This window comes from Puma concolor, chromosome B3 (genome assembly GCF_028749965.1).
Source record: "Puma concolor isolate L17-30 chromosome B3, mPumCon1.1.hap2, whole genome shotgun sequence".
NCBI classification, from domain to species: domain Eukaryota; kingdom Metazoa; phylum Chordata; class Mammalia; order Carnivora; family Felidae; genus Puma; species Puma concolor.
The window spans coordinates 95420853-95445290 of record NC_141672.1 but is presented as its reverse complement, the minus strand read 5'-3'; the positions used below and the strand labels follow the sequence as shown (position 1 = coordinate 95445290).

The window sequence follows — 24438 nt, the reverse complement described above, 5'->3', positions numbered from 1 at the left end:
TTCACATAGTTCTTTGAAGTCTTGTATTTATCTATATCAGCCATTTAACCTATATCTCCCTAAGATAGTGTTATTTAGCTTATATTATGAGTTCCTAAAATCAACAAACCACTAGTTCTTCATTTCTTTTTACACAGTGCTTAGTATAAGGTCAAATATTTAAATGTTTTTTAATGTTTATTTATTTATTATTATTTATTTATTTTGAGAGAGACAGAGTGCGGGCAGGTGAGGGGCAGAGAGAGAGGAAGAAAGAGAATCCCAAGTAGGCTCCATGCTGTCAGCATGGATGAGCCCAATGCAGGGCTTGATCCCACAAACCCATGAGATCATGACCAGAGCTGAAATCAAGAGTCAGGAGCTTAACCAAGTGAACCACCCAAGCACCCTCAACATCTATTTCTTAATGAAACCAATGATGATTCACACACAAATGATAGCTGAAAGCTACAAAATGCTTAAGAAAAAGTAAAGCAGAAATCCTTCCCTGAATTTCAACAGAGTTTAAGAAATTATATTTTAGGGGAGAAGATATTTGCAAACGACATATCAGATAAAGGGTTAGTATCCAAAATTTATAAAGATCTTAACAAACTCAACACCCAAACAAATAATCTAGTGAAGAAATGGGCAAGAGACATGAACAGACACGTCTCCAAAGAAGACAACCAGATGGCCAACCGACACATGAAAAAATGTTCAACATCACTCATCATCACGGAAATACAAATCAAAACCACAGTGAGATACCACCTCACACCTGTCAGAATGGCTAACATTCACAACTCAGGCAACAATGGATGTTGGGGAGGATGTGGAGAGAAAGGATCTCTTTTGCACTGCTGGTGGGAATGCAAACTGGTGCAGCTACTCTGGAAAACAGTATGGAGGTTCCTCAAAAAACTAAAAATAGGGGCGCCTGGGTGGCGCAGTCGGTTAAGCGTCCGACTTCAGCCAGGTCACGATCTCGCGGTCCGTGAGTTCGAGCCCCGCGTCAGGCTCTGGGCTGATGGCTCAGAGCCTGGAGCCTGTTTCCGATTCTGTGTCTCCCTCTCTCTCTGCCCCTCCCCCATTCATGCTCTGTCTCTCTCTGTCCCAAAAATAAATAAAAAACGTTGAAAAAAAAATTAAAAAAAAAAAAAAAAAAACTAAAAATAGAACTACCTTACAACCTGGCAATTGCACTACTAGGTATTTATCCAAGGGATACAGGTATGCTGTTTCGAAGGGATACATGCACCCCAATGTTTATAGCAGCACTATCAACAATAGCCAAAGTATGGAAAGAGTCCAAATGTCCATCGACAGACAAATGGATAAAGAAGATGTGGTGTATATATATACAATGGAGCAGTCAAAAAGAATGAGATGTTGCCATCTGCAACTACGTGGACGGAACTAGAGGGTATTATGCTATGAGAAATTAGAGAAAGACAAGTATCATATGACTTCACTCATATAAGGAATTTAGATACAAAACAGATGAACATAAGGGAAGGGAAGAAAAATAACATAAAAACAGGGAGGGGGACAAAACATAAGAGACTCATGGGGCGCCTGGGTGGCGCAGTCAGTTAAGCGTCCGACTTCAGCCAGGTCATGATCTCGCGGTCCGTGAGTTCGAGCCCCGCGTCGGGCTCTGGGCTGATGGCTCAGAGCCTGGAGCCTGTTTCCGATTCTGTGTCTCCCTCTCTCTCTGCCCCTCCCCCGTTCATGCTCTGTCTCTCTCTGTCCCAAAAATAAATAAACGTTGAAAAAAAAAAAACATAAGAGACTCTTAAATATGGAGAACAGAGGGTTGCTGGAGGGGGGAAGGGCTAAATGTGTAAGGGGCATTAAGGAGTCCACTCCTGAAATCATTGTTGCACTATATGCTAATTAACTTGGATATAAATTAAATAATAAATAATCTAAAAAAATTTTTTTTCTAAGAATTAACTATAGATAATGTATGGTGACTAGAATATAGTAACTCCTCAATAAATGTCGGTTGAGCCCCCCCCCCCCCAAAAAAAGAAATTATATTTTAGGAAGAATTGTTCCTCAGAAGGTGAAGGAAGGAGATATAGTAGACAGTGGTAGCTGGCAGGTACAGACTGAGTCACTGATGGTTCTTGGCAAACAAATGATGTAGCTAGATTTCAAGGAGCTGCTGAATAAAATGAAACAGAAGAGGAAAGGGAAATGGGCAGAAAGGAAGAAAAAGCAAAGGGAAGAGTATGAGACCCTAGAAATAGATAAAAGGTTAGGCACCAAATTAGTACACCAAATCCTTTTCAATGCAAATTACATTTATTAGAAAGAAGAAACCTTAAAAATCATCTATTTCAAGATCTTCACTTGGCAGTAAGGAAATGAAGTCCCAGAACGGTTAAGCAAGACCTGACATGGGACTGGAACTCAGATATACTAAATCACAGCTTTAATGCTCTTTCTACTACTGTAATCAAGTTAACAGTGACTGCAAAAAAACTAATTAATGCACAGAACACAGTTCTATGGAAGCTCCAAGAGAAACCTGGGATCAAATGAAGCTAGAATATTTAACTCAATTTCTAATAAAAAACACATTAAATTTTACCCTTGTTGTCTCAAAGTACATTGTTGTTGTATCTCAACTCACCTTAAGCAAATCATCTGAAAAAAAGGAACCAGTCTTTTTTAACATCACAGAATAAATTTGAAATACCTTTTGGGTTTTGTCTCTGGAATCCATTACATTTTCCAAGGAACTTTTATTTGATGTACCACCATCCTCTCTTCCTCCTTCTTGCCTTTTCTGTTTCTGCAGCTGCTCCTCCTGTCTGTCCTTTTCTTCAAGTTTTTTTCGAACCTCAGCTTCTTCATATCTAGTTGAGAAAACAAGTCAAGGTGTCTTTTATTGGCATGATCATGAAAAGTAAAGGACTTCCAGTTCCATAAAATTGGTACCCTACCTTAGGATATTTTATGGCAGCATACTTTCTCCCTCCAACTGAAATTTGATTCTGCCAGTGTTCTGTTACAAACCACAAATCATAAATTTGCCCTCTGTAGACTTAATTCAAATTGCCAAATATCCTGAAAAGAAACACTATGATCTCAAGTTAAAGTTGTTTAATGTTTTTTGTTCTTTCCTTACACTAATTTCAACCTTTCCACTGAATTTCACATCTGCTGCAATTTCTTTTACAAAGGACTTAAAATCCTAAAATTAACTCTAAAGACTCATTTACTTATAAAGTAGTTCAAAATATAAAAAAGACAATAAATAAGTGAGAAAATGGCCCTAATGACCAAAAGATAAAAGAATAAAGAATATTACTGTTGATAACAGTACAAGTAGGGAAAAACTTAGTAAATCCAAGAGAAACAGTCAATAGGGGTAACTCAAAGATTAGGAGAAATTCTACTCTACTTAGTTCATTAACTGGCTAAAGGAGGAAGAGAATAGTGATTCCAACTTTTATCAACCATCTTAACATACTCCAGCTCCAAGATTAGTAATTTCTGGGAAGGATGAAGGGAATACATTAATTCAAAAAAATAATTTGTAAGTAAAGACTATGATGTATATAATTAGACTAGTTAATTGATCCAAGTGTGAAAAATCATTAAGAAAAACCGTTCCTCTTTTATTTCATTATTCAAAGAATGACTAACCAAAATAAATAAAAATAAAAAAAGAATTATTAATAACTAAAAATTCAAACATACTGTTTTTAATTTCTAATTACTTTCTAAGTCTGATAAGGCACTCATGACAAATATTAGAATTAGATTTGTTTTTAAACATACATAATTTTTGCAAACTATGCAGTTCAAAACTAACCACAAATACTTCATTTCCCTAAGACCAATGTCCAGTAGCACATTATAACCTGGGGAATATGAGGAATTATATTTTTCTCAAGAATCCTGCCAGAGAGTTAGAAAAAATTGGACCTGAGCTCCCATCTACTCTACCAATGCTTACCTTAAGAATCTATCATTCTACATATTTTTAGATTTTCAGTAAAATATGAATGGTAACACATGAACACAATAAAGGCATTAATATGGCAAAAGATTCTCATTTCTGTGTTCCAGTTAACGTAAGATTTATTGCTAGGAACTGGGATTCATATGCATGGTCAGACAAGTTCTAAATATTATTTTTATCTTCTAAATATATGTTCTTTTAAAGATTTTATAGTAATGTTTGTACCTGAGTTTAAGGCTTTCAGAGAGTCTTTCGGCTTCTTCAATAGCTTTTTTGATGTTTGCAAGTCCAAGTATTGAATGAAAGTAGTCCTAAAATTATAAGAAAACCATCCCATAATTTTAGTACTGGCCATTGTACACAGCACTAATGCTAAAAACGTTAAAATCATGGTGCTATGTAAAAGAAAGGTTGGATGAAAACATTATGATTGAATGAAGTATTTTTTTAAACTTTTAACCTACATAAACACAACTTATTTTCTAAATGTTCCAAAGTATCTCTTCATATCAATTGTATGCTAAAAAAAACTAATAGGTAATAATTTTATTTATTTGGGAGACACCTTTAAGTAGTATAAATACTATTCTTACTATTTATGAGTAAGTGCCAAAAAGCAAAGCTTTCAGTAGCAAAATATATATTTCCTTTTGTAAATATGTTAGTTTTTTTTCTCTAGTCTGAGAAGCAGTAAATTGTATATTGACGTGGGATTTATTTTGTTTTACTTGTTTTATACTGAGATGTTTTGGGGCTTCCACCTTTATTTTATAATAGTGACCCACCTCTCAAGTGGAGTCAAACATTTGATATAAAACAAGTTTCACATCCAAGGAAACCTTGAATGAAAATCAAATGGTAGAAATAAATCATTAACAATACACTCTTCTTTAAACACACACACACACACACACACACACACACACACACACACACACACACACAACTTGTTTGGCACATAATTTACTAACAAGCATAATAAAGTTAAGAAAAATTGTAGTAGTGTGTCCTCCCTAAGGAATATAAAGGAAAAAAAGCCCTCAAGGCAACCTGGCTATAAGCATACATGACATTCCTCCCAACCTTGTAACACAAGACCACTTAATCAGACTACATGTTTGTGTGTTACCATATATGGAAGACAAAGAAATAAAAAATATATAAAAAAACTATGCCACATGACATTCAGGGCTCAGTTCTTCGGGTATGATCTCAAATGAGCCATTGCTGGCATGAATAAAGCTGCTTCCTAAACAGAAAAGCCTCGGTGTCACGACTCTCTGTGCGAGAATCCTGCTACAAGATCACTTCTCTAAGAAGTCACTCACTGAATCCTGCAGTCAGAGGTATCTTCAAATCAAGGTTGGTTTGACATGACGATAGCATAGTGAGACTCAGCTAACTGATTTTTGGATCTAATTAGCCACAACCTGTCAATGTGACTGTGCAAATAGAGCCTAGTAGCACAGTTCATCACAAATGATATAGTAATAAAACGTAAAAAGATCCAAGGGAGTGCCTGGGTGGCTCAATCAGTTAAGCATCAAACTTAAGCTCACTTGCTTAAGCTTCTGACTCTTGATTTTGCCTCAGGTCATGACCTCACCCATCTTGCCATTCATGAGTCAAGCCCTGTGGAGGGCTCTATGCAGACAGTGTGGATCCTCTGTCCCTGCCCCTCTCCCATTTTCTCTCTCTCTCTCTCAAAAATAAACAAACTTAAAACCTATAGCTATCATATATCTATCTAGCCTAAAAGAAGATCATGTTTGGGGGTACCTGGCTGGCTCAGTTGATAGAGCATGAGACTCTTCTCAGGGGCAGGGTTATGAATCTGAGCCCCATGTTGGGTGTAGAGATTACTTAAAATAAATAAATAAGTAGGTAATGTTTCAGTTAGGCTTATTCTTCTAAATAAAGACTAAATAAATTAAAAGGATCCTTCCCTATATAATTTCAATAAAAGTTTAGTTTTTTTCAATACTGTATCAACTGAAAATTACAGTGGAAACTGTAATTACTTCAGTGCCACAATGTCCAGACTTTAGATGCAATATTCTCTTAACAGAAAACAAAATTTAGTCATTACTGTAAGGTTTCTCTCATAAAAATAAAACACAAAAACAAAAAATACCATGACTTGTTGTATTAATTTTTTGACATGAATTTATTAAAAAGCCAGCGTAAGCCCAGCCTAACACTGTTTAAATGCTGAAAACATTGTGTTTAGGCATACCTGTTACAAATTTCCAGAAGGCCCTTCCCTAATATTAGTAAGGTTTCTTGTCAATAATTCTCTCTTTCCGTGCTCTTAAAGGATCACAGTTAAAGCAAGTATGAATATTTTCAAGTTTTCAATATTGACAATTGGCAAAATAAAAAAATAACATCCAATTCTTACACAACTAAAAATGTTTGCTTCTCAGGTTAACCCAAGGAAAACTTTCTTACTCCTGAACATGCAAATTCAAACAACTTGGGGTGCCTGGTGGCTCAGTCGGTTCTTGATTTTGGCTCAGGTCATGATCCCAGGGACATGGGATCGAGCCCTACATCAGGCTCTGTGCTGAGAGTGTGAAGTGCTTAATATTCGCTTTCTCTCTCTCTGCTCCTGTCCTGTTTCATGTTCTCTTTCTCAAAAAAATAAAAAAATAAAAAAAATTAAAAAAATTAAAAAATCAAACAAATCTCATGATTTCCCAAACAAAAAAGTTTGCCTATAATATTTAGGAATAATCAACAATAATGCCATACAGACTTAAAAATTTAATTCTGATTTTATCTAGACTTTGCTACACTAATATTTTCAGTATCATTAGTCTTCCACCCCCTTTTCAGATAACCCTGAAAACATTCTTCATAAACTGTTTTCAACGAGTAAGAAATATGTCTTCTGCTAGTGAGCTTGTGAAGTTCATGTCTTATCTAAATCTGAAATATTCCCTCATGTACAAGAGTGAAAGATATAAGTTTCTGAAGAAGACTGGTGAAACTACATTCTGTCACAACCTGATTTAAAGGGTAAAACCCAGAAAATATCTAGCTAACAAATTAAAAAAAAATCTTTTTAATGTTTTAGAGAGAGAGAGAGAGAGAGAGCGCACGCGAGTGAGAGAGTGCGAGTGGGGGTGGGGCAGAAAGACAAGGAGACACAGAATCCGAAGCAGGCTCTAGGCTCTGAGCTCTCAGCACAGAGCCCGATGCGGGGCTTGCACTCCAACCATGTGATCATGACCTGAGCCAAAGCTGGACACTCAACTGACTGAGCCACCCATGCGCCCCATCTAGTTAGTAAATTTGACTTTTCACATACTTGGCGTGCACTGGAGATGCTGGGCTAAATAAAATAAAACGAAAAACAGTTCTAAGGCAGAAGCAGATGTGTACCCTGGACAGAGCAAATGAACAACTGCAGTATATAAGATAACAGCCAGGGTTACCTGAGCCTTTGCAGGGAACTTCCTAAGCTGAACAACTCCTGCCACTTTCAACTACTCCCTTTGGAAATGCAATAGATACTCTGTGGAAATGGAAAAAATTTATCGATTAAACTGCACTCCTAACCTTCTCAAGTTAAAAAGTAGTAGCAGCAAAAACACTACCAATCTTCTCAAAGGATAAAAGTAACTACTAACTTAGAAAAATACAGCAAGGCACCTGGGTGGCTCAGTCGGTTAAACGTCTGACTTTGGCACAGATCATGATCTCACGGCTTGTGGGATTGGGCCCCACATTGGGCTTTGTGCTGACAGCTCAGAGCCTGGAGCCTGTTTCAGATTCTGTGTCTCCCTCTCTCTCTCTGCCCCTACCCTGCTCGTGCTCTCTTTCTCTCAAAAATACACATTAAAAAAATTTTTTTTAAAAAAAGAAAAATACAGTAAAAAGTAAACATAAAAACCTGGCCCTCCTACAACAGACAAAATGGCAGACACCAAAACCACCAAGTTATCCAAAGCTGCAACTCTTTCAAAGTATTTACTTTACTAATAAACACTTCTACACTTCTTTTTTTTTTAATTTTTTTTTTTTCAACGTTTATTTATTTTTGGGACAGAGAGAGACAGAGCATGAACGGGGGAGGGGCAGAGAGAGAGGGAGACACAGAATCGGAAACAGGCTCCAGGCTCTGAGCCATCAGCCCAGAGCCTGATGCGGGGCTCGAACTCACGGACTGCGAGATCGTGACCTGGCTGAAGTCGGACGCTTAACCGACTGAGCCACCCAGGCGCCCCTACACTTCTTTTTTAAAGCAATTTCATTTTTGGGGTACCTGGGTGGCTCAGTTGGTTGAGTGTCTGACTTCAGCTCAGGTCATGATTTCATGGTTCATGAGTTCGAGTCCCACGTTGGGCTCTATGCTGACAGCTCAGAGCCTGGAGCCTGCTTCAGATTCTGTGTCTCCCTCTCTCTCTCTGCCCCTAACCTGCTCGTGCTCTGTCTCTCTCTCAAAATAACCATTAAAAAAAATTAAAACATAAAATAAAGTGATTCCACTTTAATAGATACCGTAAAAACCATCAAAGAACATGCAGAAACATGTTTGAATTTGGGAAGGCCAAACCTTACCTGCAGACAGACATGCCCAAGAATGTTCTAAGGCAGGACCAATCTAGCCATCTGTGGACAGGAGGATTCATCTCCAAATGCAAGGGGCCACCTTTCCAAGGCTACATCTAAATCCCTGTAACTATTATTAACATGACTTTGCTGGTGAGAAGAAATACCAGCAATGATTTACCACAATTTTTTTAAGTGTATTTATTTATAATTTCTACACCCAATGTAGGGCTCTAACTCACAATCCTGAGAACAGGAGTCTCATGCTCTACCGACTTAGCCAGCCAGGTACCCCTATTACTATTAAATCAAACATTAAAGTCATCCCTTAACCCACTTAACCAAAAGAAATTATACTGGTGACACTACTCTGGAAAAAAAGTTATTTCAAAGAATATGAGAACTCTTTTTTTTTTTTTTTGTACTTCTGTAAGTCAATTTAAACAAGGCAAGCCAATTCTACCACCAGTGAACAAAATAAAATCTCAACACTAATTCAAGAATGGCTTCTCCACCAGGTAAGAAACCTATAAGCAGTATTTGACTACTATTGTCTGGCAGCAAGATTATTACTAAATAAAGGTGGAACCACCAAAACAATATTCCTCCAATTTCATTAGTGTCTATGTTCTTCTTTTGCCTATTTCTGGTGCAACTGAAACACAACCATTTTCTCTAGCAACATTTATCCTAGTCATTAATTCTTTTTAATCATTTACACCTCTCCTACCCTCCTTCCCTAACTCCCCATGGCTTCAGCAAAGTGGAAGAAAGGTACCTGCTCAAAGGATTAAAAGAAAAAGTAATAATAATAACATTGATAATAAAAAATAAAAATGGAAGTAATCAGTATTAACTGAACCCTAACATGACTACAGTGTCATTCAAATATAAAAAGCTGTCACATAAAAACAAGGGACTGACTAATCACTTGCTGAATGAAACAGGAAGATGTGGTGTGTAGGTATGTGTACATACACTGGAGTATTACACAGCTGTAAAAAGGATGACTGTGTAATGTATGACAACATGGATGGACCTAGAGGGTATTATACTAAATGAAACAGATTGAGAAAGACAAATGTGGAATCTAAAAAAGTACAAATGAATAAACAAACAAAAAGTAGAATCATACCTGTAAACACAGAGAACTGATGGTTGCCAGAGGGAAGGGGGGTGGGGAGATAGGGAAAATGGGTGAAGGAGAATGGGAGACAGGCTTCCAGTTATGGAATGGGTAAGTTATGGGAATAAAAGGCACAGCATAGAGTAGTCAATGATACTGCAATAGTTCTGTATGGTGAGAGATGGTAGCTACACTTGTGGTGAATACAGCATAACACATAGTTGCCAAATTACTATGCTGTACACTGAAACTAATCTAACACTGTGGGTCAACTACACTCAAATAAAAAAGTTAAAAAACAACAAAACACACACACACAAAATAAGTGACTAAACCTCGAACCCTGAGAAAGTACAGCTGCAGTCACATTTTTATTTTAATGTTTATTTATTTTTGAGAAAGACAGAGAGACAGAGCTTGAGTGGGGGAGGGGCAAAAAGGGAGGGAGGCCCAGAATCTGAAGCAGGCTCCAGGTTCTGAGCTGTCAGCACAGAGCCTGATGCGGGGCTCAAACTCATGAACTGCAAATCATGACCTGAGCCAAAGTGGGACGCTTAATCCACTGAGCCACCCAGGCACCCCACAATTTTCTTATTTAATACATGAGTAAACTGAATCCTTCCACTTGACTTGGCGATCATTTAGTGGAGAGGAAAACTGATTATGTGTCTGTATGCTGCTATAAACTTGTATTAATCCAGGCGCCTGGGTGGTTCAGTGGGTTAAGCATATGACTTCAGCTCAGGTCATGATCTCATGGTCAGTTTGAACCCCACATAGGGCTCTGTGCTGACAGCTCAGAGCCTGGAGCCTGTCTCCCTCTCTCTCTGCCCCTCCCCTGCTGACTTGCACATGTGTGCGTGCATTCTCTCTCTCAAAAATAGAACATTAAAAAAAATTGTATTAATCCAAGACAAATTAGGTATGTGTATATAGTGTGAGTGTATCCACATTTATACACATATAACTTTGCAAATAATCAAATTAAATCTGCTTTTTCTATCTGCAAAGGAGTTTGAACATGCTGCTGAATAATGTGATCTAAATTTCAGTATTAGTTAAAACTCTTAGAAGAAATCGATAGCTCTGCTGCGTAAAAATAACTTAGCAAATAAGAATGCAGAAATAAAAGGTACCTGCTGTTGCTTGAAATCAGGCCTTTTTTTGATAAGATTATAAACAGTCACATATTTCATATATAGTACATAGGCCCTTTCCTCATCACGATCTAATCTGCTTTCTTCTGCTGTCTTGAAGATCTTCAGGGCACTCTGTACATAACTTCAATTAGAGAAAAAAAAATAATTAAAACACTTAACACGTTGGCAGGGGGCAGGGCGAGTCATGTTTAAGGTCTACAGAGTATTTTGATAACATGAATTTCATAATGTAGATTGCATTACTTCATAACTGGTACAAAGTTAGATATATGTTAGGATACAACCTGAAAATTCCCCTAGCCTACAAATAAATACTTCTGTTTCCTAATAGTTGTTTATATTCCATCAAGCTATTCAAAATGCATCAACCCTAGTTTTAAAAGATCTGCTAATAGATAATCCTGAGGCAAGTGTTCCTTGGGCAGCCATGTAATAGTCATACTCTGATTAAAGAACAAAACTCCGTACCATTTTTACTGAAGAAAGGCAAAATCTTTATTACTTGAATGTTAAAATACTTTTCAGTTTTCTTCATCCCTTTCTAACTATGTTGTAAAAATTTCCCCACCTAAAAATCCAAAAAAAAAAAAAAGGGACAGGGAAGGGGACGTGATTCAATCTTTTCAGCCAGTTAAAGTTTTCTACAAAATGGGTGAACTGCACTCTTATTCACTGGTCCTGGTGGAAAAGAGATTTAAAATCTAAAAATAAGGCATTTTAAAATTCCACTTCAGTAAAATATTTAAAGATTCTGTGGCCTTCATTATAAGGCCATTTGCCTGGTTAACAGTCTTTAGAAAGCAAATTAATAAAATAGGCATTTCTGCAAGAGAAATGCAATCACTTAGGACTAAAGTTCTGGCAATCCAATTATAGTGTCAATGCTTATACATAATGCTCTTTATTGGCAACTTATTTATGCAAAGCAGTGCTTCTTGTTTTTCTATATTTTTCAAACTGCTCCACAACTGCAAACATGGATTAATGATGAAATTGGTCAGGCCAAGAACACCACACAAAGGAACAGGGCCAAAGTGATATTTAGGACCAAAGACAGTCCTATACAAGGACCAGTTTAGTCAGTGTGTATGCCCTGCCTAGCATGGCATCACAGTCCTAGGACAGAAGTAAATCAAACCAAAGCTAGAAAGGAGATTCCCTAGAAGAGCTTAGGAGTAGGTGCAACAGTGCTTGGGTTTTCTTTAAACTTTCACTCTGAGGCATGTACATTTCACGGGCTTATATGTAGCAGATCAAGGTGAGATGGCTGCAGTGCTGCTGTGAGTCCAGTGAAACAACCAAAAATCCTAAAAGGATTCTAGCAGTTTTTAGAATAGTGCTGTGACATAGCAAGAACATGAGTTTGTGGTTCTATACTTAGGGAGTCCTTCTGACATATCACTTCCTATGGGACCAGGGTGGTCCCAGAGCTAACCTAGACACTGTCAGAATGAAACTGATCTATCTTAGGATTAGGTAAAGATTTCTGAGAAAGCTTCAAGGTGGCTTTATCTTTCCCATTGTTTCCTATTTGAAAGTGATTCAACAGAAGTTAAAGAGCTGCTTTCTCTGTCACTGCATTAATATTACCAACTTAGCTCAAGAAGTGAAACAATCCCTCTCTTATTCTTCCTGCCCCTGAAAAGATCTCTTTTTAAAAAGCCCATTTTGTCCATAATTATGATGCTTAGAAATACCAGTTCATTTTGGGATTTTCTTTCTTGACCTTCTTTAAAGTTTCTACTATTCCTTCCTCTTCATCCTTGATGTTTTTTCTTTGCATTTTCTGTCTATTCATGTAGAAAATGACTCATAAAGATGTCCCTGTGCATTCATAGGTTTCTCTAGACGTCTGTTCACAGGTTCATTTGGGATCATACGTATCTTTTTTTTTAGGGCCTTCCATTTATGGAGGACCCACAGAACCCTTCTTTTCTCCCTGATTTCTACAATCTGCTTACCCCAAGTCCAGGGTATATGGCTGACTAAATCCATCTTTCTTTCTGAAACTCTATTTCCAACTCTACAATAATGTAGTTACTTCATTAATCTCCAAATCTCCTTTGTCGGTCAAAATTAATTCAGAGGAAAAGTTTGCTATTGCCTCTTGTCTCTTAACGGAGACAAAACTTCAAGAAGTTAACAATCTTATTGAAAGTCCATTTTTAGCAAAATTACTTCCAGTTGATATCAAAATACCTGGACCTCTCCCTCACAATTATATTTTATCTCAAGATAGATATTGTAATCATTATCAGTAAAGTATCATCTCTAGCCTTGACCTCAGCAGGTTGATAGACTCCATGTCTTCAAAAATAAAAATACATAAAATAAATCATTTAGTTAAAAGTTCATGTTAAATTGGTACAAATTAATATTATGCTGAATATAAGATAAAAAAAAATATGTATTTCACTTCCTTTAATCAAAGAAGCCTATGCTAGGACCAGATGTTCCATGTGAAACAAACAAGGATAAAAATGATCTTTAATTAGGAAGTATTTCTGCACTATTTTATGAAAGGACATTAACTGTGGCTGTATGAGTTTTGTAGAAACCTCGTAGTCTTCACCTCGTAAACTTATAATCTGATATATTGTCCAAAGAATAGAAAACATGCATTTTGCCAGAATACACATACATTCTGCCAAGATAAAGAACTTCTCTAAGCAGGTCTTATTCATGTGATGATGCCATTTTTCAAATAAGCTTCAAATTGACTACTCCTCTAATTCATTTAATAATACGGAAATGAAGTAAAACTTAATATATGATTCAGTGAAACTAGCAAAGAATACATACTTCTTCGTGCTTATTTTCTCTGGTTTAACTTCTGTCTTCTTATTGAGGTCTTTTAGTGAAGAACTGAGGTAGAGTTCTTTGGGAACTGAAGCCACAGCAGGCATGATGAATTAGCTTTACTTTTCCACTTTCACAACGGACGGTGTACTTCATTAAAAGTAGTTCTTTTCTGAAACAAAACAAATGCAAATAATTCCAATTAACAAGTGAAAAGACGTAAAGTTCTAAACTGACTCTTTTGTTAAAAGAGTTAAAAGACATAAAAGCCCTAAACTATATCTTTTGTTAAAAGAGTTAATTTCAAATTATCTTGAGTATCTATTTTGGGAATTCAAGATATAAAGGGTATCATTAAACAATTTAATTTTTTTCAAATATTCACTAAATGAATTATGATTTCTATTGCTTTGCCTTATTTTTTTTTTTAATTTTTTTTTTTCAACGTTTATTTATTTTTGGGACAGAGAGAGACAGAGCATGAACGGGGGAGGTGCAGAGAGAGAGGGAGATACAGAATCGGAAACAGGCTCCAGGCTCCGAGCCATCAGCCCAGAGCCCGACGCGGGGCTCGAACTCACGGACCGCGAGATCGTGACCTGGCTGAAGTCGGACGCTTAACCGACTGCGCCACCCAGGCGCCCCAGCTTTGCCTTAATTATTAAGAATCTTTCCTGTCAAAAGAATTAACAGAATAAGAACTTCTATATTTTTCTACCATTAAATCTGCATTAATGCATAGATCACAAGTAGAAAGAAGTTTCATTTAGAAATATTTCCCTCTCTCATTGATAATACCAGTTTATAAAAGGAAACAAACTGGGGGTAGGGAGTAGGCAGGGCCACTTTATGTGGAGCTAGGGATATATGAACAGAATACACCCAAGGACTTTGGTTTATTCTAAAAAGGGTCTTTGAAGCTTCATTACATTCTTTGCTCCTCATACACTGTGCTAAATTCTGATTAGGAAGATGGAGCAAGTAGTAAAATGAACATTAAGAGGAAGAAAAGCTGGGTATTTATCAATTGTGTGTGTATGTGTGCAGGAATGCATATAGGGCAGATCAGGAGAGCATAGCAAATGAGAAGTCTCGGTAAGATCCTAAGTTGTCACCAAATGAAAGCTTCAGAGGAATCCCATTAAATTTATACAATGTCTTCTGCTGTGAAGAACTAATTGCAATTCAAATAAATACAGGCATACCTTGTTTCACTGTACTCCATTTTATTGTGCTTCTGTTTTTTACAAACTGAAGGTTTATGGCCACACTGCATCAAGCAAACCTACTGGTGTCATTTTTCCAACATCTGCTTACTTCATGTCTGTGTCACACTTTGGTAATGCTCACAGTATTTCAAACTCTTTCATTATTATATTTTTTAGTTATCTGTGATTACTGATTATGACTCGCTGAAAGCTCAGATTATGGTTAGCATTTTTTAGCAATAATTTTTTATTAAGTTTTAAATTTTGATTTCAGTATAGTTAACATAGCGTTATATTAACTTCAGGAGTACAACGTATTGATTCAAGAATTCTACGCATTACTCAGTGCGCTTCATGATAAATGTACTCTTTACTCCACATTACATATTTCACCGATTGCCCCCCACCCCCCCCCACTCTGGTAGCTACCAGTTTGTTTGTGCCCGGGTGGCTCAATCAGTTAAGTGTCTGACTTCAGCTCAGGTCATGATCTTGCAGGTCGGTGGGTTTGAGCCCTGCATGGGGATCTGTGCTGATGGCTCAGAGCTCTCTTCAGATTCTGTGTCTCCCTCTCTCTCTGCCCCTTCCCTGTTCATGCTCTGCCTCTTTCTCGAAAATAAACATTTAAAAAATCTTTTCAAAAGAATCTGTTTCTTGGTTTGTCTACTTTGTTTTTTTTTCCTTTGTTTTGTTTCTTAAATTCCACGAGTCAATAATATGGTATTTGTCTTTCTCTAAAAATGTCATTTATATTCTCTAGTGCCATCCATGTTGTTGCAAATGGCAAGATTTCATTCTTTTATATCGCTAAGTATTTCATCACATATATAAAATGTTTCATATATATGCACCATATATAATAAATATGTAACATATAAAATATTTTACATATAATTATATGCCATACTCATATATATATATATAATATATACCACTTCTTCATCTATTCATCTACCAAAGAACACTTGGGTTGCTTCCATATCTTGGCTATTATTATAAATAATGCTGTAATAAACAAAGGGGTGCACGTATCCCTTTGAATTAGTGTTTTTGTATTTTGGGGGTAAATACCCAGTAGTGATTACTGGATTATTGGGTAGTTCTGTTTTTAACTTAAAAAACATTTTTTTTAATGTTTTTATTTGTTTTTGAAGACAGAGAGAGACAGAGTATGAGCAGGGGAGGGGCAGAGAGAGGGGGAGACACAGAATCTGAAGCAGGCTCCAGGTTCTGAGCTGTCAGCACAGAGCCCGACACGGGGCTTGAACTCATGGAGTGTGAGATCATGACCTGAGCTGAAGTCGGATGCTCAACCGACTGAGCCAACCAGGCACCCCTATTTTTAACTTTTTAAGAAACAGTCACACTGTTTTCAACAGTGGCTGCACCAGTGGCTGCGCAGTGCATGAGGGCTCCTGTTTCTTCATTCTTGCCAACATTTGTTTCTTGTGTCTTTGATTTTAGCCATTTTGGCAGATGTGAGATACCTCACTGTAGTCTTCATTTGCATTTAGATGATGATGATGAGTGACACCGAATACCTTTATGTGTGTCTGTTGGTCCTCTATAGGTTTTTTTTTTCTTTAGAATTTTTAAACGTTTATTTTTGAGAGAGAGAGCAAGAGCACGAGCAGGGGAGGGGCAGAGAGAGGGAGGCAGAGGGTCTGAAGCAGGCTCTGTGCTGTCAGCACAGAACCCAATGTGGGGCTCCAACTCACAAACCATGAGATTATGACCTAACAGACTATGACACCCAGGCGCCCTAGGTCTCCTGTGAAGAAATGTCTGTTCATGTCTTCTGCCTATTTTTAAACTAGATTATTGTTTTCGGCTATGGGGTTGTATAAGTTCTTTATATATTTTGGATACTAACTCTTTATCAGATATGTTATATGCAAATATCTTCTGCCATTCACTAGTTTGCCTTTGTTTCCCTTACCATGAAGCTTTTTGATGTAGCCCCAAGAGTTTATTTTTCTGCTTGCCTCATGAGATATATATAGAAAAATGTTGCTATGGCCAATGGTAGAGAAATTACTGCCTATGATCTCTTAGGATTTTTGTGGTTGCAGGTCTCACATGTAGGTCTTTAATCCATTTTGAGTTTATTTTTGTGTATGAAGAAATACATTGTGTGGTCCAATTTCATTCTTTTGCCTGTAGCTGTCCAGATAGCCCAACACAATTTGTTGGTCTTTTTTCCATTGTATATTCTAGCCTCCTTTGCTGAAGATTAAGGGACTATACAATCGTGGGTTTATTTCTGGGATTTCTATTCTGTTCCATTGATCTACTGTCTATTTTTATGCCAGTATCCTACTATTTTGATTACTACACCTGTGTAATAAAAGTCTGGAATTGTGATACCTTCAGTTTCATTTTTTCTTTTTCAAGATTGCCTTGATTACTTGGGGTCTCTTGTGGTTCCATACAAATTTTAGGGCTGTTTGTTCTAGTTTGAGTTGCTATTTTGACAGGGATTGCATTAAATCCGTAGATTGCTTTGGGTAGTATAGACATTTGAACAATATTTGTTCTTTCAACCTATGTGCATAAGACTGTCTTTCCATTTCTTTGTATCCTCAATTTCTTTCATCAGTGATTTATAGTTTTCAGAGTACAGGTCTTCCACTTCCTTGGTTAAATTTATTCCTAGATATTTTATTGTACTTGGCGCAACTGTAAATGGAATTCTTAATTTCACTTTCTGCTGCTTCTTTATAAGTGCATAGGAATGCAACAGATTTCTACACACTGATTTTGTATCCTGTGACTTTACCAATTAATTTATCAGTTCTGGTACTTTTTTTGGTTTATGCTTTAGGGTATTCTATATACAGTACCATGTCATCTGCAAAGAGTAAAAGTTTTACTTCTCCCTTACCAATATGGATGCATTTCTATTTGTTGTCTGATTGCTGTGGCTAGGACTTCCAGTACTATGTTGAATAAAAGTGGGGAGAATGGACATCCTTGTCTTGTTCCTGATCTCAGGGGGAAACCTTTCAGTTTTTCACCATTGAGTATGATGTTAACTGTGGGTTTTTCATAGATGGACTTTATTATGTTGACATATGTTTCCTCTACACCTACTTTGTTGAGGGTTTTTGTCATGGATGTTGTACTTTGTCAAATGCTTTTTCTACATCTATTAAAATGATCATATGGTGTGTATCCTTTCTCTTACTGATGTGATCTATCACAGAGATTGATTTGTGAATGCTGAACCAACCATCCTGCCATACCAGGAATAAATCTACTTGATCATGGTGCATTTTTTTTTTTTTTTAATGTATTGTTGGATTCAGTTTGCTAGTATGGAAATATTGGCCTATAGTTCTCTTTTTTTATGGTGTCTTTATTTAGTTTTGGTATCAGGGTGATACTGGCTTCATAGAATGAATTCTGAAGTTTTTTTCTCTTTTAGTTTTTGGAATAGTTTGAGAAGAGTGGGTATTAACTCTCCTTTAAATGTTTGGTAGAATTTGTCTGTGAAGCCGACTGGTCCTGACTTTTGTTTGTTGGCAGTTTTTGATGACTCATTCAATTTCCTTGCTGGTAATCAGTCTGTTCAAATTTTCTATTTCTTCCTGCTTTAGTTTTGGTAGATTATATACTTCTAGGAATTTATCCATTTCTTCTAGGTTGTCCAATTTGTTGGCATATAATTTTTCATAATATTCTTTTATAATTGTTTGTATTTCTGTGGTGTTGGTTGTTATGCCTCCTGTTTCATTTGTGATTTTGTTTATTCAAGTTTGTTTGTTTTTGAAGAGTCTGGCTAGAGGTTTATCAATTCTGTTGATCTTTTTAAAGGACCAGCTCCTGATTTCATTGATCTGTTCTATTTTTTTGTTTTTGTTTCTATGTCATCTATTTCTGTTCCAATCTTAATAGTTCCTTCCTTCTGTTGGTTTTAGGTATGTTTGTTCTTTTTCTAGCTCCTTTAGGTGTAAGGTTAGGTTGTTTGAGATTTTTCTTGCTTCTTGAAGTAGCCCTGTATTACTATACACTTCCCTCTTAGAACCACTTTTGGTGCATCCCGAAGATTTTAGACTGTGGCGTTTTCATTTTCATTTGTTTCCATGAAATTTATGATTTCTTCTTTGATTTCTTGGTTGACCCATTCATTGTGTAGTACCATGTTATTTAACTTCCATGTAGTGCTCTTTCCAGATAGTTTCTTGTAGTTGATTTCTAGTTTCATAGTGTTGTGGTCAGAAAAGATGTATATTACTGATCTTGAATTTGTTGACTTGTTTTGTAGCCTAATATGTGATCTTTTGTGGAGAATGTTCCGTGTGCACTTGAAAAGAGTGCATATTCTGATGTTTTATGATGGAATATTCTGAATATACCCGGTAAATCCCTCTGGTCAGTGGTCATTTAAAGCTACTGTTTTCAGTGTGACTGACTGGCACAGTGAGAAGAGTATGTGACTCTTGATCTAGGGGTTGTGAGTTCAAGCCCCATGCTGGGTGTAGAGATTACTTAAACAAACATAATTTTTTTTTTTAAATTTTTTTTTCAACGTTTTTTATTTATTTTTGGGACAGAGAGAGACAGAGCATGAATGGGGGAGGGGCAGAGAGAGAGGGAGACACAGAATCGGAAACAGGCTCCAGGCTCCGAGCCATCAGCCCAGAGCCTGACGCGGGGCTCGAACTCACGGACCGCGAGATTGTGACCTGGCTGAAGTCGGACGCTTAACCGACTGCGCCACCCAGGCGCCCCAAACAAACATAATTTAAAAATAAAGCTACTGTTTCCTTGTTGATTTTGTTTGGATGATCTGCTCATTGATGTAAATGGGACAATAAAGTCCCTTTCTGTTATTGTATTACTACTAATGATTTCCTTTATGCTTGCTATTAACTGTTTAATGTATTTGGGAGCTCCCATGTTGGGTACATTAAATATTTACGATTGCTATATCTTCTTGCTGGATTGTCCCCTTTATGATTATATAGTGTCCCTGTCTGTTACAGCCTTGCCCTAATGTCTATCTTGCCCAATGTAAGTATTGCTACCTTGGCTTTCTTTTGACATCCATTTACAAGCTAAGTATTTCACCATCCCCTCACTTTTAATCTGCAGGTGTCTTTGGTCTGAAATGAACCCCCTGTATGCAGCATTATTCATGGGTTTTTTTTTTTTTTCTTTAATGCACTCTATCACCTTATGTCTTTTGACTGGAGCATTCAATTTACGTTCAAAGTAATTGTTGATAGATATGTATTTATTGCCATTTTATTACTTGTTTTGTGGTTGTTTCTACAGATTTTCTCTGATCCTTTTTTCTCTTGCTCTTTCATGATTTATTGGTTTTCTTTAGTGATATACTGGAATTCCTTTCTCTTTGTTCTTTGCATACCCATTACTGGCTTTTTATTTGTGGTTACTCTTAGGTTTATTATAACATCTTATATATATAGTAATCTATATTAAGTTGGTGATCCACTTTGTACTCCTCTCCCACCCCATGTTTTAGGTATATGGTGTCACATTTTACATCCTTTTATGAATCCTTTAATTTTTACAGAAATACTCATTTTTACTGCTCTTGTGTTTTTTTACTTTTCATCCTCTCATGGTCTTTCCTTTCCATTCAATGATTTCCCGTTAATATTTCTTGTTGGGCTGGTTTAGCACTTATGAACTCCTTTAATTTTGTTTGTCTGAGAAACTCTTTATCTCTCCTTCTCTTCTGAATGCTAGCCTTTCTGGATAGAGTATTCTTGGCTGCAGATTTTTCCCTTTCAGCACTTTGAATATATTATGCCACTCCCTTCTGGCCTGCAGTTTTTGCTGCAAAATCTGCTTACAGGCTTATGGGGCTTCACTTGTATGTAACTATCTTCTTTTCTCTTGCTGCTTTAAGAATTTTTTATTACTACTTTTTGCCATTTTAATTAATATGTTTTGTGGTATGGACCTCCTTGCATTAATTTTTTTGGGAAGATCTCTGCGCCTCCTAGACTTGGATTTCTGTGTCCTTTCCCAGATTAAGGAAGTTTTCAGCTATTATTATTTCTTCAAATAAATTTTCTATCCCCTTTTCTCTTCTTCGGAGATCCCTATAATGCAGATGTTACTACACTTGATGGAGTCAGAGTTCCCTACAACTATTCTCAATTTACCTAATTTCCTTTCCTCTCCTTTGCTCAGCTTGGTTACTTTCCATTACTCTTCCAGGTCATTAATTTGTTCCTCTGCCTCATCTAGTTTGCTATTTATTCCATCAGGTGTATTTTAATTTCATTTATTGTGTTCCTCTTTTTTTTCTTTAGTGGTTTTTTTTTTTTTTTTTTTTTTTTGAGAGAGACTGAGCAGGAGCAGGGGAGGGACAGAGAGAGAGGGAGACACAGAATCCAAAACAGGCTCCAGGCTCTGAGCTGTCAGCACAGAGCCCAATGCGAGGCTTGAACCCATAAACCCCAAGATCATGACCTGAGTCGAAGCTGGACACTTAACCAACTGAGCCACCCAGGTGTCCCTCATTTATAGTGTTCTTGATATCTGGTTCTGTTTTCTTTGTTAAGTGTCTCATTCGCTGATGTAGTCCACTCTTTTCTCAAGTCTAGTGAGTTATCTTAGTGATCATTACTTTAAATTCTTTAGCAGGCACATTATATCCATTTCACTTAGTCTTCTGTTGCGGTGTGGTCTTGTTCTTTCATTTTGGACATATTTCTCTGTCTCCTCATTTTGTTAACTTTGTTTCTCTGTGGTATGAAGGTAAGCTACATCTCTTGCTCTTCATGTTAATGGCCTTATGAAGAAGAGGTCCTGTAATGTCCTGTGTTCAATGTCCCCTGTTCCCCAGGGCCTGGTGCTTCAGGGAGTATCTCCCATGTGTGTTGCGTGTGCTCTGCTGTTGAGAACCTGGCCTCTTTTTCCTTCAATCCAGTTGTCTGCAGAGGCTCTCTTTGCCTGTTGTGGGCAGTGTTTGATCCCAGGTGGGGTGGGACACATTTTAACGAGGTGTGTGGTGGTCGGCTTGCGAAATGAGATGTGTCACTGCTGCCGGTATTACTGAGGTCCCACAAAATGCATGCATCGGGAGACAAGGTGTTGGTGGGGTCTGTGCCAGTCTTCTGGGGGAGGGGGCCTGCAGTGCCCAGGCTGAGCCAAGTGTGACTGGGAAGGGCGATCTGCCAAGTACAGGGATCAGGCTTGGTGTAAGCAAATTACGTAGTGAGTGTTGGTGCTATGCTGCTTCCTGCAGGTGGCACTGTGTTTATACTGGGGAGAGTGTGCCAGCTCCTTTGTTCCTGTTGGGGTCTCTCTGTGATCCCTGCCTCTCTAGGCCACACTCTGAATAAATCACTCTCTTTTCCACTTGCCTCCAGTGTTTTTCAAACTGCTGCTTCCAGGCTGTATCTTCATGGGCTGTTTGTCGTGCTGTCCCTTTAAGGTTGGGGACTCCACTTCCTAACACCTTCCTGGCTCTCCAAGAACCCAAGCCTGCTGATTTTTAAAATCCCAGGCTTTAAGTCCCACTGGTAAAATCCCAGGCTCTAAGTCCCACCAGTCGTAAGAACTCACAAAATGCAGCTCCTCTCGCTTTCAAAGCAAATGCTATGGGAAAATGTCTCCCCTGTGTGGGCTCTCTGGTGTGAAGCTCTCTGTTTTTTGCCCTTCTTCTTACCACCAGTTCCCTCCCCACCATAGATAACTGCAGTTCATTTTGCTTCCAAACTGTATCTCTGCCCTCCCTACCTTCTCTGATGGGGCCTTCTTCTTCCACACCTTTAGCTGTGGAATTTGTTATGCCAGTCTCCAAATCATTTTCTGGGCCATTTACACTGATGTGAGTGTTATCTAGTAGTAACTCTGGGACAAGGTGAGCTTAGGGTTCTCCTACTCTACCATCTTCCCAGCCAGCAATAAAGTATTTTTTTAATTTAGCAATGTAGTTTTTTAGACCTACGCTATTGCACACTAAATAGACTATAGTACAGTGTAAACATAACTTTCATATGGATTAGGAAACAAAAAAATTCATTTGGTTCTTTTTATTGCAATATTTGTTTTATTGCAGTGGTCTGGAACTGAACTCACAATGCCTCCAAGGTATGCCTGTAACTACATTAATGCATTTAACAGACTGTAACTTTTCCCCCCATCATTTTCTTTCACTATCTTAATGCTCTTCCTTTTATCAGTTTACTTTTATTAGATGAGTGGTCATCAATGAATATCTAATCCTGAAAAGCTGAGTAAGGTACAACTTAGGGGGAAAAAGGCATCTGTTCACTTTTGTGAAACTCCAAAGGCACCCTGATTTGCTTTGATTCTAGTCATGTTTTATATTAAATACTAATATTTTGTGATTTTTTAAAAACTTATTCCTTCTAACCCTGTACAATCAACCGACTGCCTTAGTCACCAAACCTAGCTATTTTTCTCTAAAAGTTACATTTTTATAACATTCATGTTTTTCCATCTTATACTTGCTCTATGTACCTACAAACACATGTTTAATCAAATGCTTTACTTAGCAGTTTCAGATCTCTGCATTTAGGAACAAGTCTTAAATAGAAGCACTTTCTACACTTGTCTCTCCACTCTGTGTTCTGTGACTAAAGCCAAAGGGATAGGGGAGGAAAAAAAACCTTTGGACCACACCATCATTCCCAAATGGATCAAAAACATTAAATGTCCTTCTAGTTACATATCTAATTCATCAACAATTCATCACAAAAACAGGTCACAGCACCCATTAAGTAGAGTATGACAGGGATCCCTTGGATTTCCTCACAATTACAGAGACTACAGAATTGTCTGAGTATCTTAACTTGCAAAAAACACTATGTTATGTATTAAAGATATAAAGGGTATATAAGACATGGTCCGTGACTTTCCAAGATAAACAGTTTAACCACAGAACACCCTTTCGTCCCCCATTCCCACCTCCTGCCTATCCCCCCAACTCTGAGTGAAAAAGCAGGAATATATATAACACCATTTGTATAAAGTTTTAAAACAAATTAAATTTAACAGTGTATTGCTTAAAGATACAAATAAGATAAATCTACAAAGACAGACAGGAAATGATAAACATAAATTCTGTATATGGAGAGGCAGACAGAGGATGTAATCAGGAGACACATACAAGGTATCAGTAAGGTTTTATTCCTCAGCTTCAGTGGCACATTTGAAGGTGATCATACGGTAATCATTTTATTGTCATGCTTCATAACATATAAAAGAATTTAAGTAATGTACTTAACATAGATCTCATAAAAAATTTTAAAGAAAGCAATTAACTATGAGTATAACAATGCAAATATGAATAAAAATGTGCAATTGTATATAAATATGAAAACACCCAGACACATGTGAAAGTTAGGAAGTATGGGTAAAACAAAGACAAAATATGTATGTTTTAAAATATTGATTTAAAAAAATATATTTAGAATGGAAGAGCCTGATATATAAATCTTTTGGAATATAGCTTCCATACAGTGGTGTGAATTGAAGCAAAAGCATGAGCATTAAGGAATAAAGAAATGGAAACATTGTAGATAATTTGAAAAATAAAAAACTGGCAATAAAAAAGAGAATGCTGGGATAGAGTTGGATGGTGCTCCAGGAACATGATTTCTACTGAAATATAAGAAG

The 24438-nt window shown here is 37.2% G+C and overlaps 1 protein-coding gene across 1 annotated transcript in view; it reads right to left on the bottom strand.

Annotated features, from left to right (window-relative positions):
• Positions 1-24438, bottom strand: part of USP8 (ubiquitin specific peptidase 8) — a 79772-nt gene that overhangs the window by 44190 nt on the left and 11144 nt on the right. Inside the window, exons 2-5 of the mRNA XM_025918904.2 lie at positions 13607-13775; positions 10781-10925; positions 4187-4272; positions 2690-2849 (exon numbers count right to left, since the gene is read on the bottom strand). Coding sequence (XP_025774689.1) covers positions 2690-2849; positions 4187-4272; positions 10781-10925; positions 13607-13710 — 495 coding nt within the window. The 5' untranslated portion in view covers positions 13711-13775. The remainder of the gene's footprint in view (positions 1-2689; positions 2850-4186; positions 4273-10780; positions 10926-13606; positions 13776-24438) is intronic.